The sequence below is a fragment of the Sinocyclocheilus grahami genome, unplaced genomic scaffold (assembly GCF_001515645.1).
Source record: "Sinocyclocheilus grahami isolate Dianchi unplaced genomic scaffold, SAMN03320097.WGS_v1.1 scaffold72.1, whole genome shotgun sequence".
Taxonomy (NCBI): domain Eukaryota; kingdom Metazoa; phylum Chordata; class Actinopteri; order Cypriniformes; family Cyprinidae; genus Sinocyclocheilus; species Sinocyclocheilus grahami.
The window spans coordinates 997,230-1,021,115 of NW_015505251.1; the positions used below are offsets into that span (position 1 = coordinate 997,230).

At 35.8% G+C, this 23,886-nt stretch overlaps 1 protein-coding gene across 1 annotated transcript in view; it reads left to right on the forward strand.

Moving 5' to 3' along the window:
* LOC107585606 (seizure protein 6-like) overlaps positions 1-23,886 on the forward strand; it is a 182,408-nt gene that overhangs the window by 139,587 nt on the left and 18,935 nt on the right. The window contains exons 5-8 of the mRNA XM_016272695.1: positions 13,118-13,303; positions 17,402-17,570; positions 18,117-18,283; positions 22,007-22,219. Coding sequence (XP_016128181.1) covers positions 13,118-13,303; positions 17,402-17,570; positions 18,117-18,283; positions 22,007-22,219 — 735 coding nt within the window. The remainder of the gene's footprint in view (positions 1-13,117; positions 13,304-17,401; positions 17,571-18,116; positions 18,284-22,006; positions 22,220-23,886) is intronic.

A 23,886-nucleotide genomic window follows, 5' to 3' on the forward strand; every position in this document is an offset into this window, starting at 1 on the left:
ACATAACTGAGCGAATGACACTTAATGACAGTTGTCATAAACATGCATAAAACCTCCTTCATATTCATGACATGTGTCATGTCATGATTATGAAGGTGTCATGTCAGTCTTATGCACACCCCTTCAAGTAAAGTGTTACCCTACATTTTGTATATTACGTTTAAAGTTTGTCAAGACAAGTGTTACTTCTTAGTTAAAAAATTACAATTATATTAATTTCTTTAAATTTCGATTTAGTTAAGCTTGTTATATATTACAGTAGTAGATATGATGTATATCTTTTGCGTGGAGACATTGTCTGTGGCCAAATGTAAATGAAGTGTGCATAACCATTTTGACCACAATCTGATCAGTCAAGGCGCAAATAACCGTAAATACCCGGTGGTGGGCCCTTGTGTCTTGGGATTGTTGGTTAGAGCCACTAATATTTTCTTCTGCAAATCTACAATTGTAAATGTGAAGTCTTTCTGTTCTCTATTAATCAGCTGTTTTTTGCTCCAATACACACATTGCCATTACAGTGACCTATTTTGAACAGTCTAGCTCTCACATATGTGTCTGTCACTCTGTGAAGTGCAGAAAAATAGTCATTGAGAGGCCGATTTAAAAGCAGTGTGGTTCCTGAGGTTGTCTGGGTTACGGCTGCCATTGTTTCCTTCTTCCACTAAAAGCCGTTCCCTCCTACTTCACAACCGTGAATAACAGTAATGATGCAAAACCCCAGTAATTACATTAATGATTGGCTGTGACACAGGGTGCATGTCAGTGCAGATGGTTTAACAATGGAGCGTGATGTCAGTGGGTGGGAGAAAACATCAAGACTTTCATGCTTTCTCGTGTGCCGGAGGATTCGAGCATACACACACGTTCGTGTTTGCTGATTTCCACCACGTTGTGCATTCTCATGCATTTTTCATTCCAAACTTCGCTCTTTTCTTATATATTCATGCAGGGATTTTTAAAATATGCTCGTATTCAAGTTAGAAAGTCTCTGCTCGGCAGTTTCCTTTCCGTTCGGCTGCGAATTAAGTTTGACATCCAGTTTAATATGTGAATCCTATCTCAATGAGCACATGTACTGCTCTAAAGTTCACTTTTCATTCCGTGTAATTGCCTCCCTGTAACACTTTTGTACGGATTGATCCACAGCTTGAAATAATCCATTGGATTTCAAATATCACCATGCGCCGTTATTTACAAAACAATCACACTGCCACAGTTGTTTACTTATTGTATGAAAAGGCTGCCTTTTGTAGTCTATCCTCATCTCAAATACAATGGAGCAGAAAAAAATCTGTTCAATTTTGTTGCCTACATACTGAGAGAGATGCATTCACGTCACTCGGTGCGGCGGCCAATGTGTAGATAATCTATCACTGTATTGTGAGCAGACAGCCAGCGAGAGAGCGAGGCTGTGTTATTGGAGTCAGGGGGATGTGGCTGCTCTGGATTTTACTGAAAGCACATGAGTGCTCTGATAGCCTGTCAGAGAGAGAAAGGGATGCTGGGATTCTGTCAAGATGTCTGGGAGTGTCTCCAGGCTCCCCGCCTCACCATGTGACACATGCGGCCCCCAGAATCCTTCGCAAATCTCTCAGGACACAGTCCGCGGACTCGTGTCGCAGTTTCAACAACACTCTGCAGACGCGCTGTCAATATAGCGCTGTAAGAAAGTACAACTTATAATGAGGAGCGCACTCCCCCTCCGGACAAAATGGTGCTTGTCACTGGAGACTTCCTGTTACTTTGGAGAACATATGCTCCCTTTTAAGGCTGTAAAATTATACTATTTTGAGAGATATTATTGGTTTAAGAATTTAATAATAGAATGAGCAAATGCATGTTTTCACTCAGTTTTAGTTATAGTTCTTGTCTTGCTAAAACGGCATATAAATCATGACATTTTAGTTGGCAAATTAAGCCAAATATTCAAACTTTTATATATGACTTTATATTATACAGTTATGTTGTGTACACTACTATTCAGAAGTTTGGGATCAGTAAGTTTTTTTTTTTGAAGTAATGGCATTTATAATGGCGTTTTCAAACCAATGCTGTTCTTTTGAACTTCCTAGTCATCAAAGAACCACATGGTATTCGCATGGTCCAGATTTTTACAAATATATTAAGCAGCATGACTGTTTTCAACATTGATAATAATAAGAAATGTTTATTGAGCAGCAAATCAGCATATTAGATTAATTTCTGATGGATCATGGGACACTGAAGCCTGGAGTGATGGCTGCTGAAAAATTATCTTTGCCATCACAAGAATAAATTAAATTTTAAAATATATTAAAATAGAAAATAGTTCTTTTAAACTGTAATAATATTTCACAATATTACATTTTTTACTATATTTTTGTTCAATGGTGAGCATCTTTCAGAAATATTAAAAACCGTTTAAACAACATAATATTATAGTATAATAATCTAATTATATATATTAATATAATAATATAATATCCGTTTAATGTCTTTAATGTTTAAAGTATAATCCATTTAAAAATGAATCAAAATTAATTGTTTATTTATTTATTTTACTCATAAATTTTCCGTCAACTGTATGTTTCAGTTAAAATCATTCAATTATCATTGATATAGCTGCAGACTAGGCCTATATAGCTACGCATGTTTTATCGTTCCTCTAACTAACATTTTCATCTGTAATATCGGGATTAATCAAGTTGGTCAATTATTGGCATATTTTCTGAGGAAATTGTGCACTGTAGTTCCAGTCATTAAATTTGAACAGCTTTCTCTTTAGCGCTAAATTGTACAGCAGGGATGTTATTATAAACCTTTGTCAACACTTTGGTAGAGGAGCCCATTTCATTAAATCCTTTTAATTAAAAATTAATAAAGGGCATTTTCTTAATCACAAAGTTGCAGGAGCTCTCTTTGAAAAGAAAAGAAAAAAAACATTGTCCCTAACTAAATTAATGTGTTTCCAGGTTGTTATTGGTAATGAATTATCAGATAATTATTAAGAGGTAATTGCAGTGCAATTTTCCCCTGCTTTCAATAATACAGAGCAGACAGCTGCTCTTTCATTTGCGTTTAATGGACGTGATATGGCGTAAAATCTAACAGCGGCAAATGGAATTAAATTGCGGTTGTTTTAGAGCCTGGGCGGAGTGTGTGTGTGCGTGTAATTGATTGATAGCACAGACCCACCTGCTCATCTGCACATTAACTATCAAACAGCCTTCATTAAGAGAACCGTAGTAATTATGAGAAATGATATTACCCATGCAGTGGAAAAAAATGAAGATCTTAGAGATATGGGGTCATTTGCATATACAGAGCGTTTACCTATCAGAGCTTGATTAACAGTCGGGACATTTGGAGATAAAGGTCCGTCGGGATCACATCTATTAAATAATTCAATGCAAATATAAACACTTTCTATGTGAATGACACTAGTGTGAAATACAGGCTCTCCTCAGAAGACTAGTTTCAAATAGCACTCGAGCATATGCGAGAAGAGCAGATTCATTGAGCCAGCACATGGCAGTAAGAGCACCTCAATCAAATCACAGGCCATTATACTCCCCCGCCGCCACTATTTGAAGTCGTTTAATGTTTTGCAGGGCCGCAGGATCCTGAACTCTCAAAGTTGTGCTTGGGTTCGGCCAGTTAATGAATGTTTCCCGCTGAGCCGTTCGGCCGTGCTGTGACACACCATAGTTTTGTCATTTATTGACCGCTCTCTATGCCCTCACATCATTAGTAGGGCCGTATGAAAAACATGCCAGCGTGAACACGAAGCGCACACTGCCACCGACAGTCTATTTGCTTTTCTGAAATTATATGTGCTGGCACTGAGTTACGGGGGCGTGCTGGAGCAAGACATTTAGATGACATGAATTATACTTCAACGCTTCCATAAAAGAGAGAGTCTGACAGTGAAATGTGCGTTTAATGAAGCAAAAGAATTTTAACTGTCTCCATGTTTTGTCACTTGAGGTGTCAATGCAAATAAAATAGGTGTGGGTTGCTTTTATTTCCATGGGAACAAGGCAGATTCTTCTTTGCTGATGAAACCTCTGCTTTCTACTTCCATGCCGCTTGGTTTTTTGTTTGCCGCCACCTATGATCTCCCTGTACCTCTTAAACCGAACAGAAAGTCATGTAGTGGAAAGTAAGGAGTGCATGGTGGTGTGGCTCTTTGTACGTGAAGATATTTTTTATTCCACTGACAACTATTGCTCACCATCTCTAAAAAAAATAAAATTTTGGGTACATTTTTAAATTTCACAGTACAGTATCCTTTGTTGACTGGCAAAAGCCTATAGTACATGGCGGCCATATTAACAGGTTACTTGAGGAGCCTGCAAGAGTGTACAAGGTTGTCTGTTAAAAATTTGAGGAAAAAATTATTTTACAAAATGTATTCATTGGGGTTGTCACATTTGTTGGCTCTGTTGACGTTTATTGCTCTGCTGATGTTTATTGCATTGTTATTATTTGAATTGTTGTTGTTATTTTCCCTCAATTTCATATTCTTATTTAATTCTGCTTTCTAAAGTCTGGTTAGAAATCAAGTAATTAATCGCAATTATTTTATACCATCAACAAAAGTGTTTAGCAGTAAAATATTTATTTCAAAATGTTTTTCTTAGCTCCCTGGTTGTTTACATTTATTATATTATGAAAAGAGAACATACAAATAAATTTAATTTTTAAATAAATTGAATTTCTAAAATGTAACAATTCTTACCAGGCCTACACATTTAACAATACTATATCAATATGTTGATAGAAAATATTCAATTTTCCATATTCCATTCCAATATTCAGTATAATATTGTAATTTATTTTGTCTTTATTTCAATGATAAAATATTTTTTCTCACAGTGTAAATGGATGTGTAGGTATATGTATGTAAAAGTACATATGTGTATATATTGAAGTTAGACACACACACTCAATATAATACATTGAGTCGATAGATAGATAGATAGATAGATAGATAGATAGATAGATAAGGATTGTTCAATTATTCAATTAAAATATGCAAGGATTATTCTAATCAAATAAATAAAATAAACATTAATTGAAATAAAATAAAATAAAATAACATTTATTTCAGCCAGATGTAGACAAGGTAAAATTTCTCATTCTAATGTAGTTTAACGCAATGTATTAAAATAAACTAAACCTGAAATAGAAATTAATAAAAACTATGTTTCAGAAAAACGCACAACAAAACTGTAAAATTCAAATGAAAGCTGAAAATATAAAAATAAAAACTGCTTTAAAATTGCAACTGCTTTATAATTTAACAATGTTAAATGGAATATTTTACAAGGATATATATTTTTCTTACTGTACATTATAATGTGATGAGTACAATTAGCTTATAACGTTTAAAATGATTGATTTTAATTAGTTATTTTTATTATTTTGACAAAATAATAAAAATAGTATATAATTTTAATAAAGGCCATTTGTTGGTTAGTGGCCATAACATATATGTTAACACAATTTATTATGTTAATATATGTTTAAAAATATCAAAGGATTTTAATATTGGTGCATCTCTAAATACTTACAAATACAAATCAATACAAATTAAAAGTACTTAATTTCATTTGATTATTATTATTATTATTATTAATTCATTTGAAAATGGATGGATGGATGGGTGGATGGTTAAAAGGTAACCATCCATCCATCCAGAAATAAAGAAAGAAAGAAATCATATTTTTCTTGCTTGAAGAGATGTAAACGATGTATCCTGTATGGTGCTAATAGAGTGATGATTCTCTGTTTCTGTTGCCATAGGCAACCTAATAGCCATTGAGTGCATTGATCAGGGTTGGGAATAAACCTTCATTCTCCATCCTTTACCATACTTTGGCCTGCCCTCAGAATCTATGAGTTTTCGTGAGCACATTACATATGCTCAAGGCTTTTATGTGTTTACAGCTGAAGATACATTGAGCCAGAGGCGGTGAGCGTGTTTGTTTAGAAGCCTGAGATGTGCCAAGTCAAGTTCCTGACTCATATTCAGAGCCTTCAGAGAGTTCCAGTGGGCAAACAGTCTGTGTGGATGGAAATCTGTTTGAGATGTTTATACGTGTAAAGCATTCAGAGCAAACAAATCTATCAGAGTGTGCCTATTAGTGGATGACAATGTGGTATTCTTTCACCTATCACTACTTTAACGATACAGCAGTCTATAATGTAATTCAGTCACATAGACACACAACATTTTATAGCTTTTCTAGTTAAACGGTTGGTTGTGACTGGTGTGCAATGTAAAATAGAAGTCCTTAACCCTATAAAGAATACTGTATTATATTATACGAGAAATTCTAAAGCATGTAAGTATCAACATGATTAAATCTTTGCTGAAAAGCCTGTAGTACACAATCTACTACATGCCTTTAGTTGTCTGATTGATAGTTTATACTTTTTTAGTCAGTAAAGGCTTTAGCATAATTCTTAATTTCATAATTTTTACTGTGAAGTAAATGCATATGAACTTTTATATTGTTAGTAATATTTCAAGATGAACTTGAGCTGAGGCAACTGAAAATTACTTGATTTTTTTTTTTTTTAGAAAAAACATGTTAAAATGTGAGTATCAATGTGATCTATCAGGTATTTTAGGAATATTTATTTGTTCATCTCTCAAACATCATTGTATTGCATTGCATTATATGTATTGCATAGCATTTTGCCCCCACAATAAAAATTACAGAGCTTTACTAATAAAATAATTTAAACATAATCTTACTAATATTTATATGCATTTTATAGTCTGCTATACTGTTTAAAAGATCGCATTGATTTACATGACAAGCTAGCAGAATTACATTACTTTTTGGCCATATAAATTACAGCAACTGCACCAAACTGCATATATTTGCTCATTTTGGGCCTCTAAATAAAATCGAGGTGTTTTTTCCTCCTCAAATATGAGCTCTATATTCTCACTATATCATACCATATGAACCATAAAAGCCTGATGTATCAAATATGATACTCAACAAAAAACACATATGCACAATATATGAAGAGTTCAGATGCAAAAGCCTGTAAGTGCCATTTGAAATTTTCTTCTAAAATGAGCATTTCTATCAGGCTTCTCTGTGTAGGTTCAGTAATTTCACTATAATGGCAATGAACAGGTTCTTTTCATTGCCATTAAAGTGAAATAACTGAACATAAACATAATAAACTGAGAAAAATGCACATTTTTGAAGAAAATTTCAGACAGCACTTAGAGGCTTTTGCATCTGAACTCTTCATATTTTGTCTGAAGGTTCAATAAACTATTCCATTAATTCCGTTCATTGTATTGACAAAAATAGCTAAATAATGATAATAGAATATACATTTTAAGGTGAATTGTCCTTTTAAGTAAAACCACCCAACTAAACCATGGGGTTTGTCATGGTGACTGGACATACATCTGCCCATCCTCACCTCGTCCACCCATTGGCCTTCCTCCAGGGCACCTAATGAAGCACATTAGCACTGCATCTGTTGCTGTCTAAGCGGTTGCCAGCTAATCTCCACCATGCCAGTACCCACACAGTCATCTTCAGGCTGCATTACAACTCTCAGTCTTTATGGCCTATGAAGCCACGAGGCAACTTGCAAGCATGTGATTTAGTGTCGACCGGACGGCTCCACATAAAGCCAGCCTCCGGTGCCCCCTCAGTATTAGTCTAATTGAAATGGAAGCAGAGGGGTAATAATGCTATAACAACCCAGCGGTGCTGGTGCTTGGGCCCCGCTGTGCTGAAACAGCACTAATAAACCATAAATAAAATAGATGGCTGAGGGAGTGAAGGGCCCCCCCATGTGCCGGCTCATTGAGTCGGTGAGAGTAGTGCTCCCCCTCTCACCGTCGAGATTAGACAGTCATCAGGGGCAGATACCCTCCCCACATACCCCGCCGCTGCAGGCGCTGAGCTCTTACGCATGTGCACTGGTGTAAAAGGGTAGAAGTCAATGCAGCACTCAAGAGTAGGGCATAATTACCGGTAGATGCTCTGGTTTAAGGCTAGAGAGAGAGAGAGGGAGGATGCTAAACTGTCTCCTCAAATGCTGAAATATACACAAAGCACTAGGCTGGAATTAGGGTATTTTTAAATTGCGTCTACAGCTCAACTTTTGAAACATCACTGACCAGAAAGCAGGGCTTATTTGGTTGTGGTTCATTTAGGCATAGTTCACTTGTGATGTTCATTTTGTATGCATTTCAAAGAACATTTCTGTCAGCTAATGCTGTGAATTATACAGGAACCTTCTAATTTGGTTGGTACATTATAAAACTGCTGCACTAGTTGCACCACATGTTTATAGTTTACCAAAAATAAATATTTAAAAAGAGTAATTTGTTTGTGAATCAGAATGGTTATCCTGTTTGTTTTTGATTTGTTACAAATATTTAAAAAGAAGCAATTGAAAGAATCATTTGGTCGTGAATCAGTTTTTGTTTTTGATTTATTAAAAATAAACTATTTAAAAAAAAGTAATTTGTGGATCAGGCTTCACTGGTGATGCAGTATGTTTTGATTGACTAAAATGAAACCATTTAAAAAAGTAATTTTTTGAGAATCAGACTATACTGGTCGTGCTGTTTTTCTGATTTGTTAAAAAGAACCAATTTATTATAGACATTTGTGAATCAGACTACAGTGATTGTGCTCTGTTTTTGATTTATTAAAAAGAACTAATTCAAAAGAGTAATTTTTCATGAATCAGATTACACTGGTCACACAGTATGTTTTTGATTTGTTATAAAGAAACAATTTTTAAAAAGTCATTTTTGAATCAGACTACAATGGTGACGCAGTTTTGATTCACTTAAAAGGAACAATTTGGAAGAGTATTTTTTTGAAAATCAGACTACACTGGTCATGCTGTTTTTCTGATTTGTTAAAAAGAGCTGATTTAATAGAGACATCTGTGAATCAGACTACCCTGCTTAATTTAATTTTTCAATAAATGACAAATATATTTAAGTTTTCTGCTAAGTGTCAGATTTTTTCTCTATGTACCGCAGAATCTCAACATCACGTGGGGCACAAAAAATGCTCTTCAGGGGTCTGGATGTCAGTTCTGTACAACCCTCACTTACTGGCTCCTATATTGTTGCTAAGGTGCACCACCCCATTACGCAGCTCCTTTCTGCTCAGTGAGGAAAAAGAATTGCAGTGATTTATCAAACTGTGGCTTTCTTAGACATAGGAATCCAACCTGAGCCAGCAGAGGGGGGAAAAACTTAAACAAAAACATTAATTCTGTTTGACAGGGCCCTCTGCCTCTCTAAACACCACCACAGGATCAGAGACCAGAGCCAGAGTGATTCTCACATGAAACATGGCAGTGATTCACTTTTGCTGTTGGTTCAGGATCAGATACGGTTATTCTCAGCTATGAAAGCAATACTACAGGGCATTGTATAGCATGGTTTAATTAATGCCTGACACCTGAAAAATTGCTGTAATATTTTAGAGCAGACTCGTTCGTAGCAGATTCTGTGACCTCTAATGTGAGATAACATTTCTTTTGGGAAGGGATAACATCTCGATCATGTGTTATACACCTTGACATTTTTACCTCTTATTTACAGGTGTAATTGAAGGCCTCATGTTAGCCGTTAGAGACTAGCCCTTTGAGAGCTCTTTGCTTGCTTTGCTTGCAGAAGTGCCAAGTCATCTCTAAAGACTTTGACTGGAATTCACTTTGACATATTGCATTGCAAAATCAGTGTTTCATTGACTAACCTCCCACAATCCAGTTTAACCAGGCATTATGTACACTGAAGTAGGACTGTGTCCAAGTATTTAAATTTACTTCTGAACAAAAAATACCTCATTTCTTTGTGCTTTATTCAGTAGGTAAAGTATGCCAGATCTCTATATTACGGTGGCCGTAAAGTGCAAAGCAGATCACAATTCTGAAAACGTTTATTTTTAGTTAAAAGTGGCTGTAAAACATCAGCTCCAGTGGTGCAGATGGAAATGTGCTTGCCCTTGGCATTTTGACGCGATCGACACAGGTTCGATCCCATCTTTTGCCAAACTTTTTTTTCTCCCTTTTCAAATCTCGTATTAGCAATAGATTCTATTTACACTAAGTGAAAATAGCAGTATTTTTTAGCAATATGCTATTTACACTAAGTGCAAATACCTAGTTACACTATGTTAAAATAGCAGGATTTCTACTATCAAGTGTACTACTTGTTGCAAATAGTGGCAATTATTTGCACTTCAGTATTGTAGTACATTATAAAACAGTATGCAATAATAACATATTAAGTGTAAATTATAATTTTAATTATTAAATGGATGCCACCTTGTTGGTACAATAAAGCCCTCCCTACACCTAGCCTAACCCTACCCGATACTTTATTTTCAACTTTTTGATTATTTCCTTAATTTTTATTTAAAATAAATGCCTTTACGATGTGATACGAGATTTGAAAAGGGAGGAAAATAAGTTTGGCAAAAGGTGGGATCGAACCCGGGTCGATCGCGTCAAAATGCCAACAATTAGCACTTATCCATCTGCACTACTGGAGCTGATGGATTGCAGTAACTTTTAACTAAATCTAAATAGACACTCCGTATTTTTTGATTTACAGATGTCTCGTCCAGTCAGCAGTGAGTAATCCCAAACCAATGGCGCTGTCTCAAACTATACCTACCTTTTCCGGTTTGTCTGATTTGTCGTTGTGTTTTCTGACTTGTTAATTTGTTTTCGGATTTGTCGTTGTGCTTTCTGAATTGTTATTTTGTTTTCAGAATTGTGATTTGCTTTGCACTTCTCGGCTACCGTACTATAGTCTGCTGCTTGAAAATTGTTCATCACAGATATTTTTTGGCTGTTTGTTATTTTCTAGATATGCAAAATTTATGCACATTTAAATAATTTTTTTTATTAAAAACCATTATTCATTTTATTAAATATGTTATTTATATTTGTATTTCATATCTATATGTAATGAAAGCTTGTTTCTGCTACAGGATAAAAAGTTAATTGCAGCTTTTACTCTCATATTTCAGACTTGTTTTCTCACAATTCAGTGTTTATGTCTCAAAATTTAGATTTTTTTTCTCACAATGGCAAGATATAAATGGCAGATTTTATCTCACAATTTTGAGTTCACAACTTGAAATTCTAATAAAGGTCTATATTTTGAGATATAAACTCAGAATTGTGAGAAAGTCAGAATTTTGAGTTTATATCTCACAATTCTGACTTTTTTTTCTCAGAATTCTGAGGAAAAAAAAGTCAAACTTGTGAGATGAAAAAAGTCACAATAACCTTATTTAATTTAATTTCATTTTTTTATTTATTAAATTTTTTTATTTAATTTTATTATTATTCTTTTTTTATTGTATTTTCATGGTGGAAACAGGCTCAGATAATGTTTGATGAAATCATTTTATTTTAGTTTTTTTTTTTAGTTTTTTTACTAAAACTAGTCAAACTAAACCAGATATTGGTTAGTGCAGTTGTTTAATGAATTCTCCCCTTAGTGCTGGAAATACTGTAATTTATGCTCGGCCTGTTACAGTCAGCTAAAGAATTTGAGAGCAGATATGACATGGATCCAAGCCAGGTCAAAGGTTATAATTTATCGCCCCTGTGCAAATTTTCTGGCCTCGGGCTCAGTCTTGTCATTGGTGACAAAATCAACACCCACACACTGCTCTGAATTTCAACAGCTAACAATACACCTGCCGCAGCCACATCGAGACAGGGAGAAATGAGCCCTGAAATTTCTGTCATAAATTGCAAAAATATTCTGCAAAGAGGATGGGTAGGAGGAGATGAAAAAATGGTGTTAGGAAAGCAGTTTTTAGCTCGATGGGCACTTGCGGTCTAACCTGGATTTATCGCCTTGCGAGGACTCCTGCGGAGACTGTGCGGAGCTTCTGTGATGAAGGAAAAGATGGTCACTTGCTTATCAAAGCCTCCTTCGTATGCAGACATCGTTCTGTACATGACAAATCGCAATTGAATTCACACTGGCCTTGAATTTTGACCTCTTTCATTTCAAAGAAAAAATATCTGTCTTTTATGTCTTTAGTATTCACTGCATCAGGGCTTGTTGATTTTCATAGGAAGAAGGTAAAATAGGAAATTGTTGTAGCTTGCAAATGTTTATTAAATAGCAGTGCTTCGGTCCAAGACCTTCTTCAGGCGTTTTGAAAGGGTGAAAATTGACTCGCAAGCCAGCAGTGATAAATGGTGAAAAGGCTTTTGTGGACATTGCTTGAGAAAGTATTGACAGTCTGGTTTAGTGCCGAGAGCCAGGCAAGACAATGGTCAATAAAGCCTCACTTCATAGCCCTATCCAGAAGACCAAAGCTTATGTAAGAGGCCATTTGGGGGGGGGGGTATTTGGACCTGACTTTTAACTAAGATTATTAATGTAGACTTATTATTGGAGCATCATTTATTTAAAAAAAAAAAAAAAATGACACGTAGAAACAAAATGAAACATGTCATTGAATTGTCATTGGTCCTTTTGTATGTCATTAGATGGTCTAATTCAGACAGCTTGTCTAAGTGGGCCAGAATAAGTTGTAATGTGGACCAGACTTTGTGTAAAAGTCAAAATGGAAAGAGTGTCCCGTTAAAAATGATGAAGAATCTGCGCTAGTCTCAGAGGTAGAGAAGGTTTTGCTCTATTGCGACCATTAGACCAAATGTGAGTCTAATCTATCATCTTAGGCAGCTAATGATTGTCTCCACGCATCCCAGCAGGCCCATTCTGGCTGTGAAAACAGACAGTGTTCAGGGTTCGGGTTTATTTGTCATCTTCGAGGTGTCCCTTTCTCACAGAAAAGGTTGGCTGCGGTCTGGAGGACATGGAGAGAGAACATGCATTGGGGACAGACCCTCTGAGACCATATTAAACTGAGAGAAAGAAAGACAGATGGAGTTTGTTAAGATAATATGTCTTCTTGAAATAAGTGGGAGTCACTGTAATGCAATATTCATACTCCCCCACAGACCTTAGTCTCAGTCTAATGATAGTTTTAGAGCAGCTTCAGATGCTCGTTTAAATAAGTGTGGTGTGGCGTGCTGCAGTTTTAATCATTTGCCTAATCAGTTATTTGTTTTCGCTCTATTACAGCATTTGTGTTGAGTTGCAACTTCCCTGATAGACCAGCATATGGGGACGTGTCTGTCACCAGCCTGCATGCAGGGGGAGAGGCCTATTTCTACTGCTTCAATGGATTCCAACTCCAGGGTCCCTCCACCCTCACATGCCGCAATGCCACCACACCCTACTGGAGCGGCAAAGTGCCGCGCTGTCTTGGTGAGTCCCAAGATATTTTCAATATATTCATGCAGTCATTCAAAAACCCTAAAATTTTTTACCAAAGGCACATTTTATTTTATTTTTATTTTTATTATTTTTTTATTTTTTTATTCAATCCAAAAAAAATGTTTATATTAAGGCACTTACTAGAAGTAAACAGCACCAGACAATAAACCGTGCAAATCACTGTTCATTGCCACAATACATATTAGTCACTTACATAGGATAGTTCACCCCAAAATGAAAATTCTGTCATTAATTACTCACCCTCATGTTGTTCCAAACCCTTAAAACCTTCATTCATCTTCGGAACACAAATTAAGATATTTTTGATGAAATCCGAGAGCTTTCTGACCCTGCATAGCTGGGTAGCAATGCATAGCAACACAACTAACACTTTCAAGGCCCAGAAAGGTAGTAAGTACATCATTAAAATAGTCCATGTGACATCAGTGGTTCAACCGTAATTTTATGAAGCTACGAGAATACGTTTTTTGTGCAAAGAAAACAAAAATAATGACTTAATGCATAAAAATTAAGGTTGAACCACTGATATCACATGGACTATTTTAACAATGTCCTTACTACCTTTCTGGACCTTGAACGTGTCAGTTGTGTTGCTGTCTATACAGGGTCAGAAAGCTCTCGGATTTCATCAAAAATATCTTAATTTGTTTTCCGATAATGAACAAAAGGTCTTATGGGTTTGAAACGACATGAGGGTGAGTTATTAATGAACTAACCCTTTAAATATTGAGCCTTGAGCTTTTGAGTAAGTATACTTATAGTTATATCCAATTGTTGCCATAAAAAACCTCTAATCCCTGCTAGTTTTTGCACAGTGTTTGTGCAAAGATACAAAGAAAGGAAGTGACAACTTATTGGTTTACGTGGAGCATCTTGAATCAGCAGAAGAACATAAATTTGACTCCTTCCTGTGGTCGGCATACGTTTAACATGAAAACCTGCCACGTAAACAGACTAATCAAAACACGTCTACTATGTTTTTACCAGGCACCCGGATTACGCTAGTGACAAATTGCTAGACCAGTAGTTGCAAAATTACAATTTAGAGAACTTTGCAGCTCAAAATTGTATGTGTTTTCTAAAAGATTTAATGTGAAGAATTAAAGTGCTTTAACAAAAAACATCCTCCCATTTCTGCCTTTAAACTTCATTTAACTCCATTAGGTGCCTTATTCTAACCAACATTTTGGAGTCATTGAAATTATTTTCTATGTTAATTAACATTATTCTCCAAATGCAATCCATTGAGCTTCACTTGTATTGAACCCGATTGATTCCTTTAGCCTGATAGTAATGGATCGGGGCTGCTAATATAAAAAGTTCAGGTTGCATCCAGGTGGCGGTAAACTTGAAATAGAGACTAACTAACATGTCACATGTGCCCTTTCACCAGCTAGACTCTTAATTGCAGGTTACTCCAAAGGGATTGTCCCTGTATTGAGCGCACTATAACAAAAGCATCAGCTAAATGACAGTTAATTACCAAATCTGCAGTATTTGATCTCTGCCCCTGAGAAATTCAATTATGAAGCAGGAGCACTAGTAAGCACTACTGCTATCTTAACAAGTACAGAAAAATCTATGAAATATTAGCTTCTGCTTTTAATTAACTTTATTTCATTTGCATATAGACGCAAGGTGCAGAAAATGTTTGGTTTTGCCTGCCAATCATAAACACAGCCTCCTCACACTTGCTGATTTGCATCATTGTGAAGCCGCCCTGGACTCGCTCACTAGCAATTATCCTTGTTTTTTTTCTCCGATAAACATACACCCACAAGTCATCGTGTTTAAACACAGCCCCTCTACTTTGGGCTCAAAAACAAACCTCATGCCTGTGTAAATATTTAGTTCACACAGGTGTGATTTAACTTGACAGGGGAGAAACTCCTGGTGCGGTTGCTCCCTCCTCCTTTTAAGTTAATTGTAGCTTGATCATTGATTTTGGCTGGTATGGTGGTAACAGAAGTGTTTGTGCTACAAGGCAGTGAATATTAACAACCGTACCCCCTCAAGGCAGTCCGGTGTGACAGCGTGATTGACAGGCCGGCCTCTTCTGCATAAATAAGGACTTTTTGCGCCTCGATCTCTTCAGAGAGCTAAATCCCAGAGCTGGGGAACTCTTCACTCTTGCATGACAAACAGAACAACATCTCCTATTGCAAACAAGGCTGGACTCCCTGAAGGAGGGCTGTTTTGATGAAGGCACGGCTGTAGCATGCATCGTGAGGAGGTTTAGTTAGCCTGCAGCTGCCAGGCACGGACTACAGGACTTGGGGTTTTTCAATCTCGCCATTGATTCAGAGTGAAATAGCATAAATGTGCCGTTTTAGAAGTGTGCCCCTGCCATGCTGATGCAGGGCTGGGCCAGACTGTCAGAGTCTGATTACTGATCAGCATGGGCAGGCTGCCAGGGAGCAGGGCTTTGGGTCTACTTTAATTATGTTCTGTCCGCCTGACTAACCTTCAGCCGTCAAGCTCAGAAGGTATCCTCCTCCTCCAAGCTCTCTCTCTTTTCATTGCCTTTAAGAAAAACAGTTTATTATTGCTGTCTTTCTCTGTTTAAATCGTTGTGGTCTAAAGGTTCTTGAGTCAATAACGTGGCCATTTTTGTCTGCATCTATTAATTTATTCAAAAATACACTGACAAGGCAATTCATACACAATATTAATCAGATGCACCTATTTTATGATGGGCATGTTTTTAATTTCTGAATTAAAATGTATTTGGGTTTTAGGGTGACACAACTATCCTGATATCACAGTGAAAAAAACACCTGAAACTCTTTAAAAATAATAATATTAATTCATTCATTCTGCTTTCCTGCTTTATTATTTTTTTTTTTTTTTTTTTTAGTAAGATTTGTGGTATGATGAACATGCAGAAAAAATATATAAAACAGGAAATTATATACGTATAGAGGACCCCTGCAGACTGTAAGACCCTCAAGGTCAGTAAGTCTCTTAAAATGACAAAGCAAGGTTAGTTCAAGGTGTAAAATGTATATTTTTAAATGAATAATTCTCAATATTTGTATTATTGTAAAATACCTCTTATTTTGAAAAATATAACATTGGTATATTGTATTATTTTATAAATATATTAATTTTTTATATTTATATTTTGTCATAAAATTTAAAAAGCAAAATTGAAACTTAATCAAACTTAATAATTATTTATAATGAAATACACTAAAAACATTCAAGGTGTAAGGAAAATATGTTATTACTTTTTACTTAATATATTACATTTTTACTTGTTGAAAATGTTATAAATGTTTTTCGAACTATATGAAACCAACATGAATGCAAAGTGCATTTTTGAAAGTCTTTTAAGATCTTTTTAGATTTTTCATACTCCTTAACACTAGGTATGTCTGAAATCGCATACTGATGAAGAACAAATTTTGCAGCTGTTAAAAAATATATGTTCTACACTGAAAAATAATAATAAACTAAATGTGAAATTTGTTAAGTAGAAAAACAGAAATAGTATTTTGCTATAAAACAAACTCCAATAATCTTTGTTTTATTTACAACTTCAAAACATAATTTTACAGTGTAGTAATAACTTGTGTAGTATGAATAAAAACCAACATATGACATCCGTCATGTTGTCATTGTCATGAGACTTATAGTATCACTTTTGTTGTTTTACTGTCATTCTGAACTGTTCTCCCATGGCCTTTTAGGATGGAAAATATCTAACATGCCATCAATGTAGTAGGTCATCCGGATATTTTTCACCTACTGTTTTATAAATACTTTGAATTCAGAAATGCTACTCATTTAATATACTGGCTTTCACCTTCTATACAGAAGGTAAGCAGGCATTTTTGTATAAAGGGATTGTCTGAAAGTCTCTTTGATGTGTAAAAACATTGTGCCCTCACATATTATGCCATCTTACTATTATTGCTACATTGTTGAGGTCTAGTCATTACAGTCATGCACTATGAAAAAGCTTTGTTATCCACAGCTCAAAGTTCGCTCTTATGGCTTCCTCGACCTCTAGCGCGTTTTTTCTTCTCAATGTTATCTGTCTTCTTCCATTTGTACATTGAACAGTGGCCTGCGGTGGAATGGTGAAAAATGCGACTCTCGGCCGCATTGTGTCTCCTGGTTTCCCTGGCAACTACAGCAACAACCTGACCTGCCACTGGGTGCTGGAGGCCCCTGAGGGTCAACGGCTGCACGTGCACTTCGAGAAGGTGGCCCTCGCGGAAGACGATGACAGGTCCGTCCCAGTCAACTCACTCAGTGCTCGCTATTATACACTCATTAGTCATCTGATATTCAAAGAGACAGTTGGAGAAGCTCCGAGTGTCTCTTCACAGTGCACTCACACTCCAAATGTGGCGCTGCTCTTCAGGGCATTATCTGCTACTGCGAGAGCGAGGCATGATAGGAACAGCTGTGAGAGCGTGAGTGAAAGTGGATGAAAGTTTCTGAGATCAGACACTTGCTCTCCTTTAAAATAATTTAGAATAATCAAATCCCCTGGTGAAGGCGCAGAGAGAGCGATTAGAGCCCACTCCAGGGCCTCAGGAGGAGGATTAAGTTATTTTTATTAGCGGTATCCGCTTTTTCTGCAGGCTTTGCTAACAAATGGACTTTTAATGAGGTCACTTGCTGCTCAGCTATTCAAAATCATATCAGGCAATTATTATGCAAACTGCCAAAAGACAGTACTAGAAATCGGGGGAACGTTACATCTGCTGTCAAACAGATACTGTTGAGAGATTCCTTGTTTTGAACCGAACGAAAACCCTTATGTCTGCAGGTTTCTGATTAAAAACGGCAACCACATTGATTCGCCGATTTTGTACGACTCGTACGAGGTGGAATACCTTCCTAACGAGGGAATCGTTAGTTCCGCCAGACATCTCTTTGTGGAGTTTACGACGGATGGTTTCGGCACCAACACGGGAGTAGCCATCAGATATGAAGGTATGGACCAACAAAGAATTTACAACTAATTTTCAGCAGTCAGAATGAATACAATCCAATGCGTTTCTGTTTTTATGAACCCTAAATGTTGCAGTCACATTGATATATTCATTTACATCTACATTACAAGTATTCAAACAAAACAATTCTCGGTCATAAGTGCCATTTTTGCCATGATGACAAACCCAAACAGAAAGCCATGTATTTCAGAAGAGCTTTTTTAGGAACTATTTAGCAAATATATCTCCTCCACTGACCAGTTCGTAAGACTTGAGACAAAAACACACACATGTTCGTAAGAGTTAAAGGGATAGTTCACCCAAAATTTTTTATTCTGTCATTAATTACTCATCCTCATGTCATTCCAAACCCGTAAAACCTTTATTCCCCTTAATTCGGAACACAAATTAAGATATTTTTGATGAAATCCGAGAGCTTTCTGACCATGCATAGACAGCAATGCAACTACCATGTTCAAGGCCCAGAAAGGTAGGACATATCTAAAATAGTCCATGTGACATCAACGGTTCAACTGTAACGTTAAGAAGCTACGTGAATAATTTTTGTGTGCAAAGAAAACAAAAATAACGACTTTATTCAACAATTACTTCTCTTCTGTGTCAGTCTTTGAAGTCTTGACATGGAAGAGAAGAAATAAAATTCTTCTTAAAATTACGGTTGAACCACTGATGTCACATGGACTATTTTAACAATGTCCTTACTACCTTTCTGGGCCTTGAACGTGTTAGTTGCATTGCTGTCTATGCAGGGTCAGAAAGCTCTCGAATTTCATCAAAAATATCTTAATTTGTGTTCCAAAGATGAACGAAGATCTTTCAGAGAGTGAGTAATTAATGACAAAATGTTCATTTTTGGGTGAACTAACCCTTTAAAGCCTATACATGCACAGCATGTTCAAAAGGTATTTTTCAAAGTGATTGAGAAAATAGTTGAATTCCAGCTTAACAATAATGAGGACTTGATAGCAGCCAGCATCTTTTCTAATCCATCCTCTGCTGGTTTGTCTCTGAGCCGGCCGTACATGGCGATGGTTACCAATTTCAAACGTCGTTTGAAGAACACGTGTCCTCTACAGCCTGAGGGCTGTGATGGAGACAAAGAGTGTACCTTCCGGCACATTCCCCTTGTTGCTTCGATTCACACCAAAGATCTGTTCTCCCATGTGCCTTGCTTAACACTCTTTAGATTCCTGGCTCAAATGAGATTTATTCAGATTAAATCAAATGGAAATCGAATGAAGCGGGCAAATGCAACCCGACAAGGTCATTAAAATGAGTTTTAACTGGAAACACAGAGCCTTTTTAAAAAAAAAAAAAGAAAAGAAATTGCATTCCTATTCCCTCTGACAGGTCAGTCGAACATGTGCAGTTGCATTTGTTCACAGGGATGTCAGGTATACCTCAGGACCTCACAGTCATTATCCGGCGAGATCAATCTAATCTCATTTACCATGCCACAATCCGATTATGCTATCTACAATATACTAATGTGCCTTCACGGCAACCTGTAACAATTCTGCTTGTCTTCTCACGCTCCAGACGCCTCTCTGAATTTCACACCAGCCAGGCTGCTCAGGTTTTAATAGTCTTTCTGATTGAAGTGCCATTCCCCTTCATCTGCCATCATAAACAAAATGAATCTGTTTTTATCCATTTCAGTAGACTAGCAAAAGCATTGATCTGGAACTCTGTGGTTGTTGAGAGGCCACACGCGGAATACTCAGTCCTCTGAAGGCCTTTTAAACCATAATCATGTAAATCTATGTAGTAATTGCAGTTGAACAGAATAGTTTTATTTGTACATATTTGCTGAAATAAATGATTTTCAGAGCATTACCATAATTTTTAGAGATTAATTTCTCTTTTAGTGTAATCACCATGTTTTCTATGACAGTCAGTTTGGCTCAGAGAAACTTTAATAGCTAAAGTTTTTCTTTCATACCTTAAATGCTACTGATCAAATGTTATATATATATATATATAATTATTATTATTATTATTATTATTTTGATCACAAATGCTGTATTTATTTAATCAAAATACAGTAAAAACTGCAATAATGTGAAATTATACAATTTTAAATAAATGTTTCTATTTTAAGATATTTTAAAGTGTAATTTATTCCTGTGATGCAAAGCTGAATTTTACTCTAGTCTTCAGTGTCACATGATCTTTCAGAAAACATTCTTATATGTGATATGCGGTACAATTTTCAGTATTTCTTTGATGAATAGAAAGTTCATAAAAACAGCATTTATTTGAAATAGAAATATTTTGTGACATACATTTTTACTGTCACTTTTGGTCAATTTAATGTATCCTAGCTGATTAAAAGTTATAAAAGTGTATTCATACCTTCATATTCATTCATCTATAGACTTAATGGAGTTCTGCTTTACGTTTCATTTAAGAATCAACTTTGTCCTAAAATTAGACATTTTCTGACATATAGTAAAAGTACAAAACTGTAATGTTTGGATAGCATACCATCATGATGAGGTAAAACATAGTACCTGTGAATTCTGTTTTCTTTGTTTTAGAAGTGTCCCTATTGTAATTTAGTTTTGAAGGGATTTTAATGAGAAATGTTTGACTTCATATTTCGATACATAACTTTTGTGTCTTTGAACATTGAACAAAAGTTTGAGATATTGCTGGAGATCTCTTTGAAAACTCTCTTTTCTTGGGAGGAAAATCTTTCTTACCATTTAATCTAATTGCTGCTTGGGAGAAATAACTGAGACATTAAAGAGATTTCATCTTTGTTTTTTTTCCTATTGGGACTTCACTCATAACAATAACATAAAATGCACATAAATTATGCACTGTCTGGAACAAATTACTCTTATTTCCATATAAATTTGACTTTTATGTTGATACCATCTTATATAATGATTGTTTCTATGCTTATAAGAGAGCAAGAATCACCTGATTATTAAAATGACCAATTTCTACTTCTTTTAGAGAACGGAGTCAGATGAAGCCAAAGATGAATATTGCAAATGTGTCTGGGGAAGGGGGTAAAAACAGTTTGCTGTAATTGGCAGAATCGCCTGTGTTTATTAAACAGAGAGCGAGGCTGAACGTAAAGCTGAATGTGGGTAGTCTAATCTAGCTCACGCTTGAATGAGGCCGGACCCGGAGGGATATAAAAGCCACTGTTTCTCCATCGTCTGAACATCCTCATCTTAAGTCTCCTCCTCTCGCTCTAATCTCTATTCTACATTCTCAGATGAGCACAACAACCAATAACGGTTCAGCCAGGCGTGACGGTTTGTTGTTTCCCTGAGTGAGTTTGTTCATTCACGTTTCACATTTATTCACGTTGTCGGGCCGTCTCTCTTCCTTTTACACCCGTAAGTAGCCTTGCAAGTCTGGCTAAGGATGATTAACTAACAATCTCTTTCCAAGGGCAACCAGAAACCTTGGGTTTGCGTCCAGGAAGATTATGATTGGTGGGAAAGTAAAATGCTGCACATTGCTTTAGCAGACAAATTATTTTAGACTGTCTTCTAAAAACACTTTCAAATTCGGATTCTGCGCTGTCCTTTTGGACTAAATTATTTTGTTAAGCGGTTAAAGGCTGAGCCGAGCAGACTGGTTGTCTGTGTGTGTTAAGCTCTTCTGAAATCAGATGCTTGGTGATAGTGTTTGGAGTGTGATGTGCGTCTTGGCGCAGGTGATTTATGGTGTGTCCTCTCAGCTTTTGCAGCAGGTCACTGCTACGAGCCATTCGTCAAGTACGGCAACTTCACCACCACTGACAGCACCTACGCTGTGGGCACGGTCGTGGAGTTCACCTGTGACCCCGGATACACCCTGGAGCAGGGCTCTGTTATCATCGAGTGCATGGATCCCAGCAACCCTCAATGGAATGAGACTGAGCCTGCCTGCAGAGGTGCGTGTGAATGTTTGCGTATGTTAATATTAATATTATTGTATTAATTATTGAGGGTTTTTTTCTTGTTCATGGCTGCAGTTGTATCAAATTTTGATAGAAAATGTACTAAAATATAACCATGTATGTGACCCTGGACCACAAAACCAGTCATAAGTAGCACAGGTATATTTGTAGCAATAGCTAACAATACATTGTATGGGTCAAAGTTATTGATTTTTCTTTTATGCCAAAAATCATTAGGATATTAAGTAAAGATCATGTTCCGTTAAGATATTTTGTAAATTTCCTACTGTATTTAATATATTGAAACTTAATTTTTGATTAGTAATATGCAATGCTAAGGACTTCATTTGGACAACTTTAAAGACGATTTAATTTTGATTGTTTTGCACCCTCAGATTCCAGATTTTCAAATAGTTGTATCTTAGCCAAATATTGTCCTCTCCTAACACACTATACATTAATGGAAAACTTATTTATTTTCTTTCAAAAAACTGACCCTTATGACTTTTGTGGTCCAGGGTCACATTTTAGCATAAAATGAGCATTTTATTTAATAAGCACCTCCAAATCAGTTTTTTTGGGCACTAAAAGTACTAGCAAATATCATCACACTTTATTTTATTTAAATTGTGATGAAATGGAAGTAGCGACAGATCTTTTCATCTGCTTTGTAACGTGCCAGAAAGAATTCTGTCGTTTTGCTGGAACATCAAAATTAAATTACGGGGTAAAACATTTTTATATAAATAAATAAATAATTTACACAATTAAATCAGTAACTTATTTTTAGAAAATATATAAAGTGATTTTTAATTTCATGACGACTTTCTTTTTATTTCAGTAATCATATTTTTATTTAGATGTACATATTCTTAATATCAAATGCACCTTATTCATAAAAGTAAGTGCTATTTGCATTGCAGAATTTTTATTTTATAAAAAAATTTTTTAATTATATTTATATGAAATATGTTTATATTAATATTAATATAATAGTATTTTAATATTTAAATATATAAATAAAGTAAAAAATGTAATATTTATTCAGATTTTTTTGTTTTTCTCTTGTTCATGGCTGCAGTTGTTCATCAAAAGTTGATAGAAAATCATGACAAATTCAATTCAAGTTTATTTGTATAGTGCTTTTCATGATGCAAATCGTTGCAAAGCAGCTTTACAGAAAAGTAAAGTTTCTACATTATATTTAGTAATAGCTTATCAGTGGTGACTATCTCAAGTTGATGTCCATATGGCAGAAATGTACGGTAAAAATCAAGCAATTAGTGAATGTCATGTAATCAAACAGACGGTGAACACTGTTAACAGCAATGATTATATGTTGCGATCATTCTTATAGCCAAATTTGGTTGTTTTGTATGTTGTCTGAGGGTTTGCATCATCTGAGGTCTTCTGAGGGGTTGGCATCATCTCCTTCGGTCATCTCAGGTCTTTGTAAGGGCTGGATCCAGACTGAAGCTTGTGTAATTCCTAGTTACCACAGGATGCCAATCCCTAAGAAAATAGAGAAAAATTTGCGTAGCTGCTGTTCCAACAGGTGCTAAAATAACACAACATGCGATGTGCATGTGCAAATAAATAACACATTTGACTCTTGAATTCTCTCCTCTGTTCACACGTGAGGGTATATGTGTTATACATTTGTGTGTTTCTGTGTATAA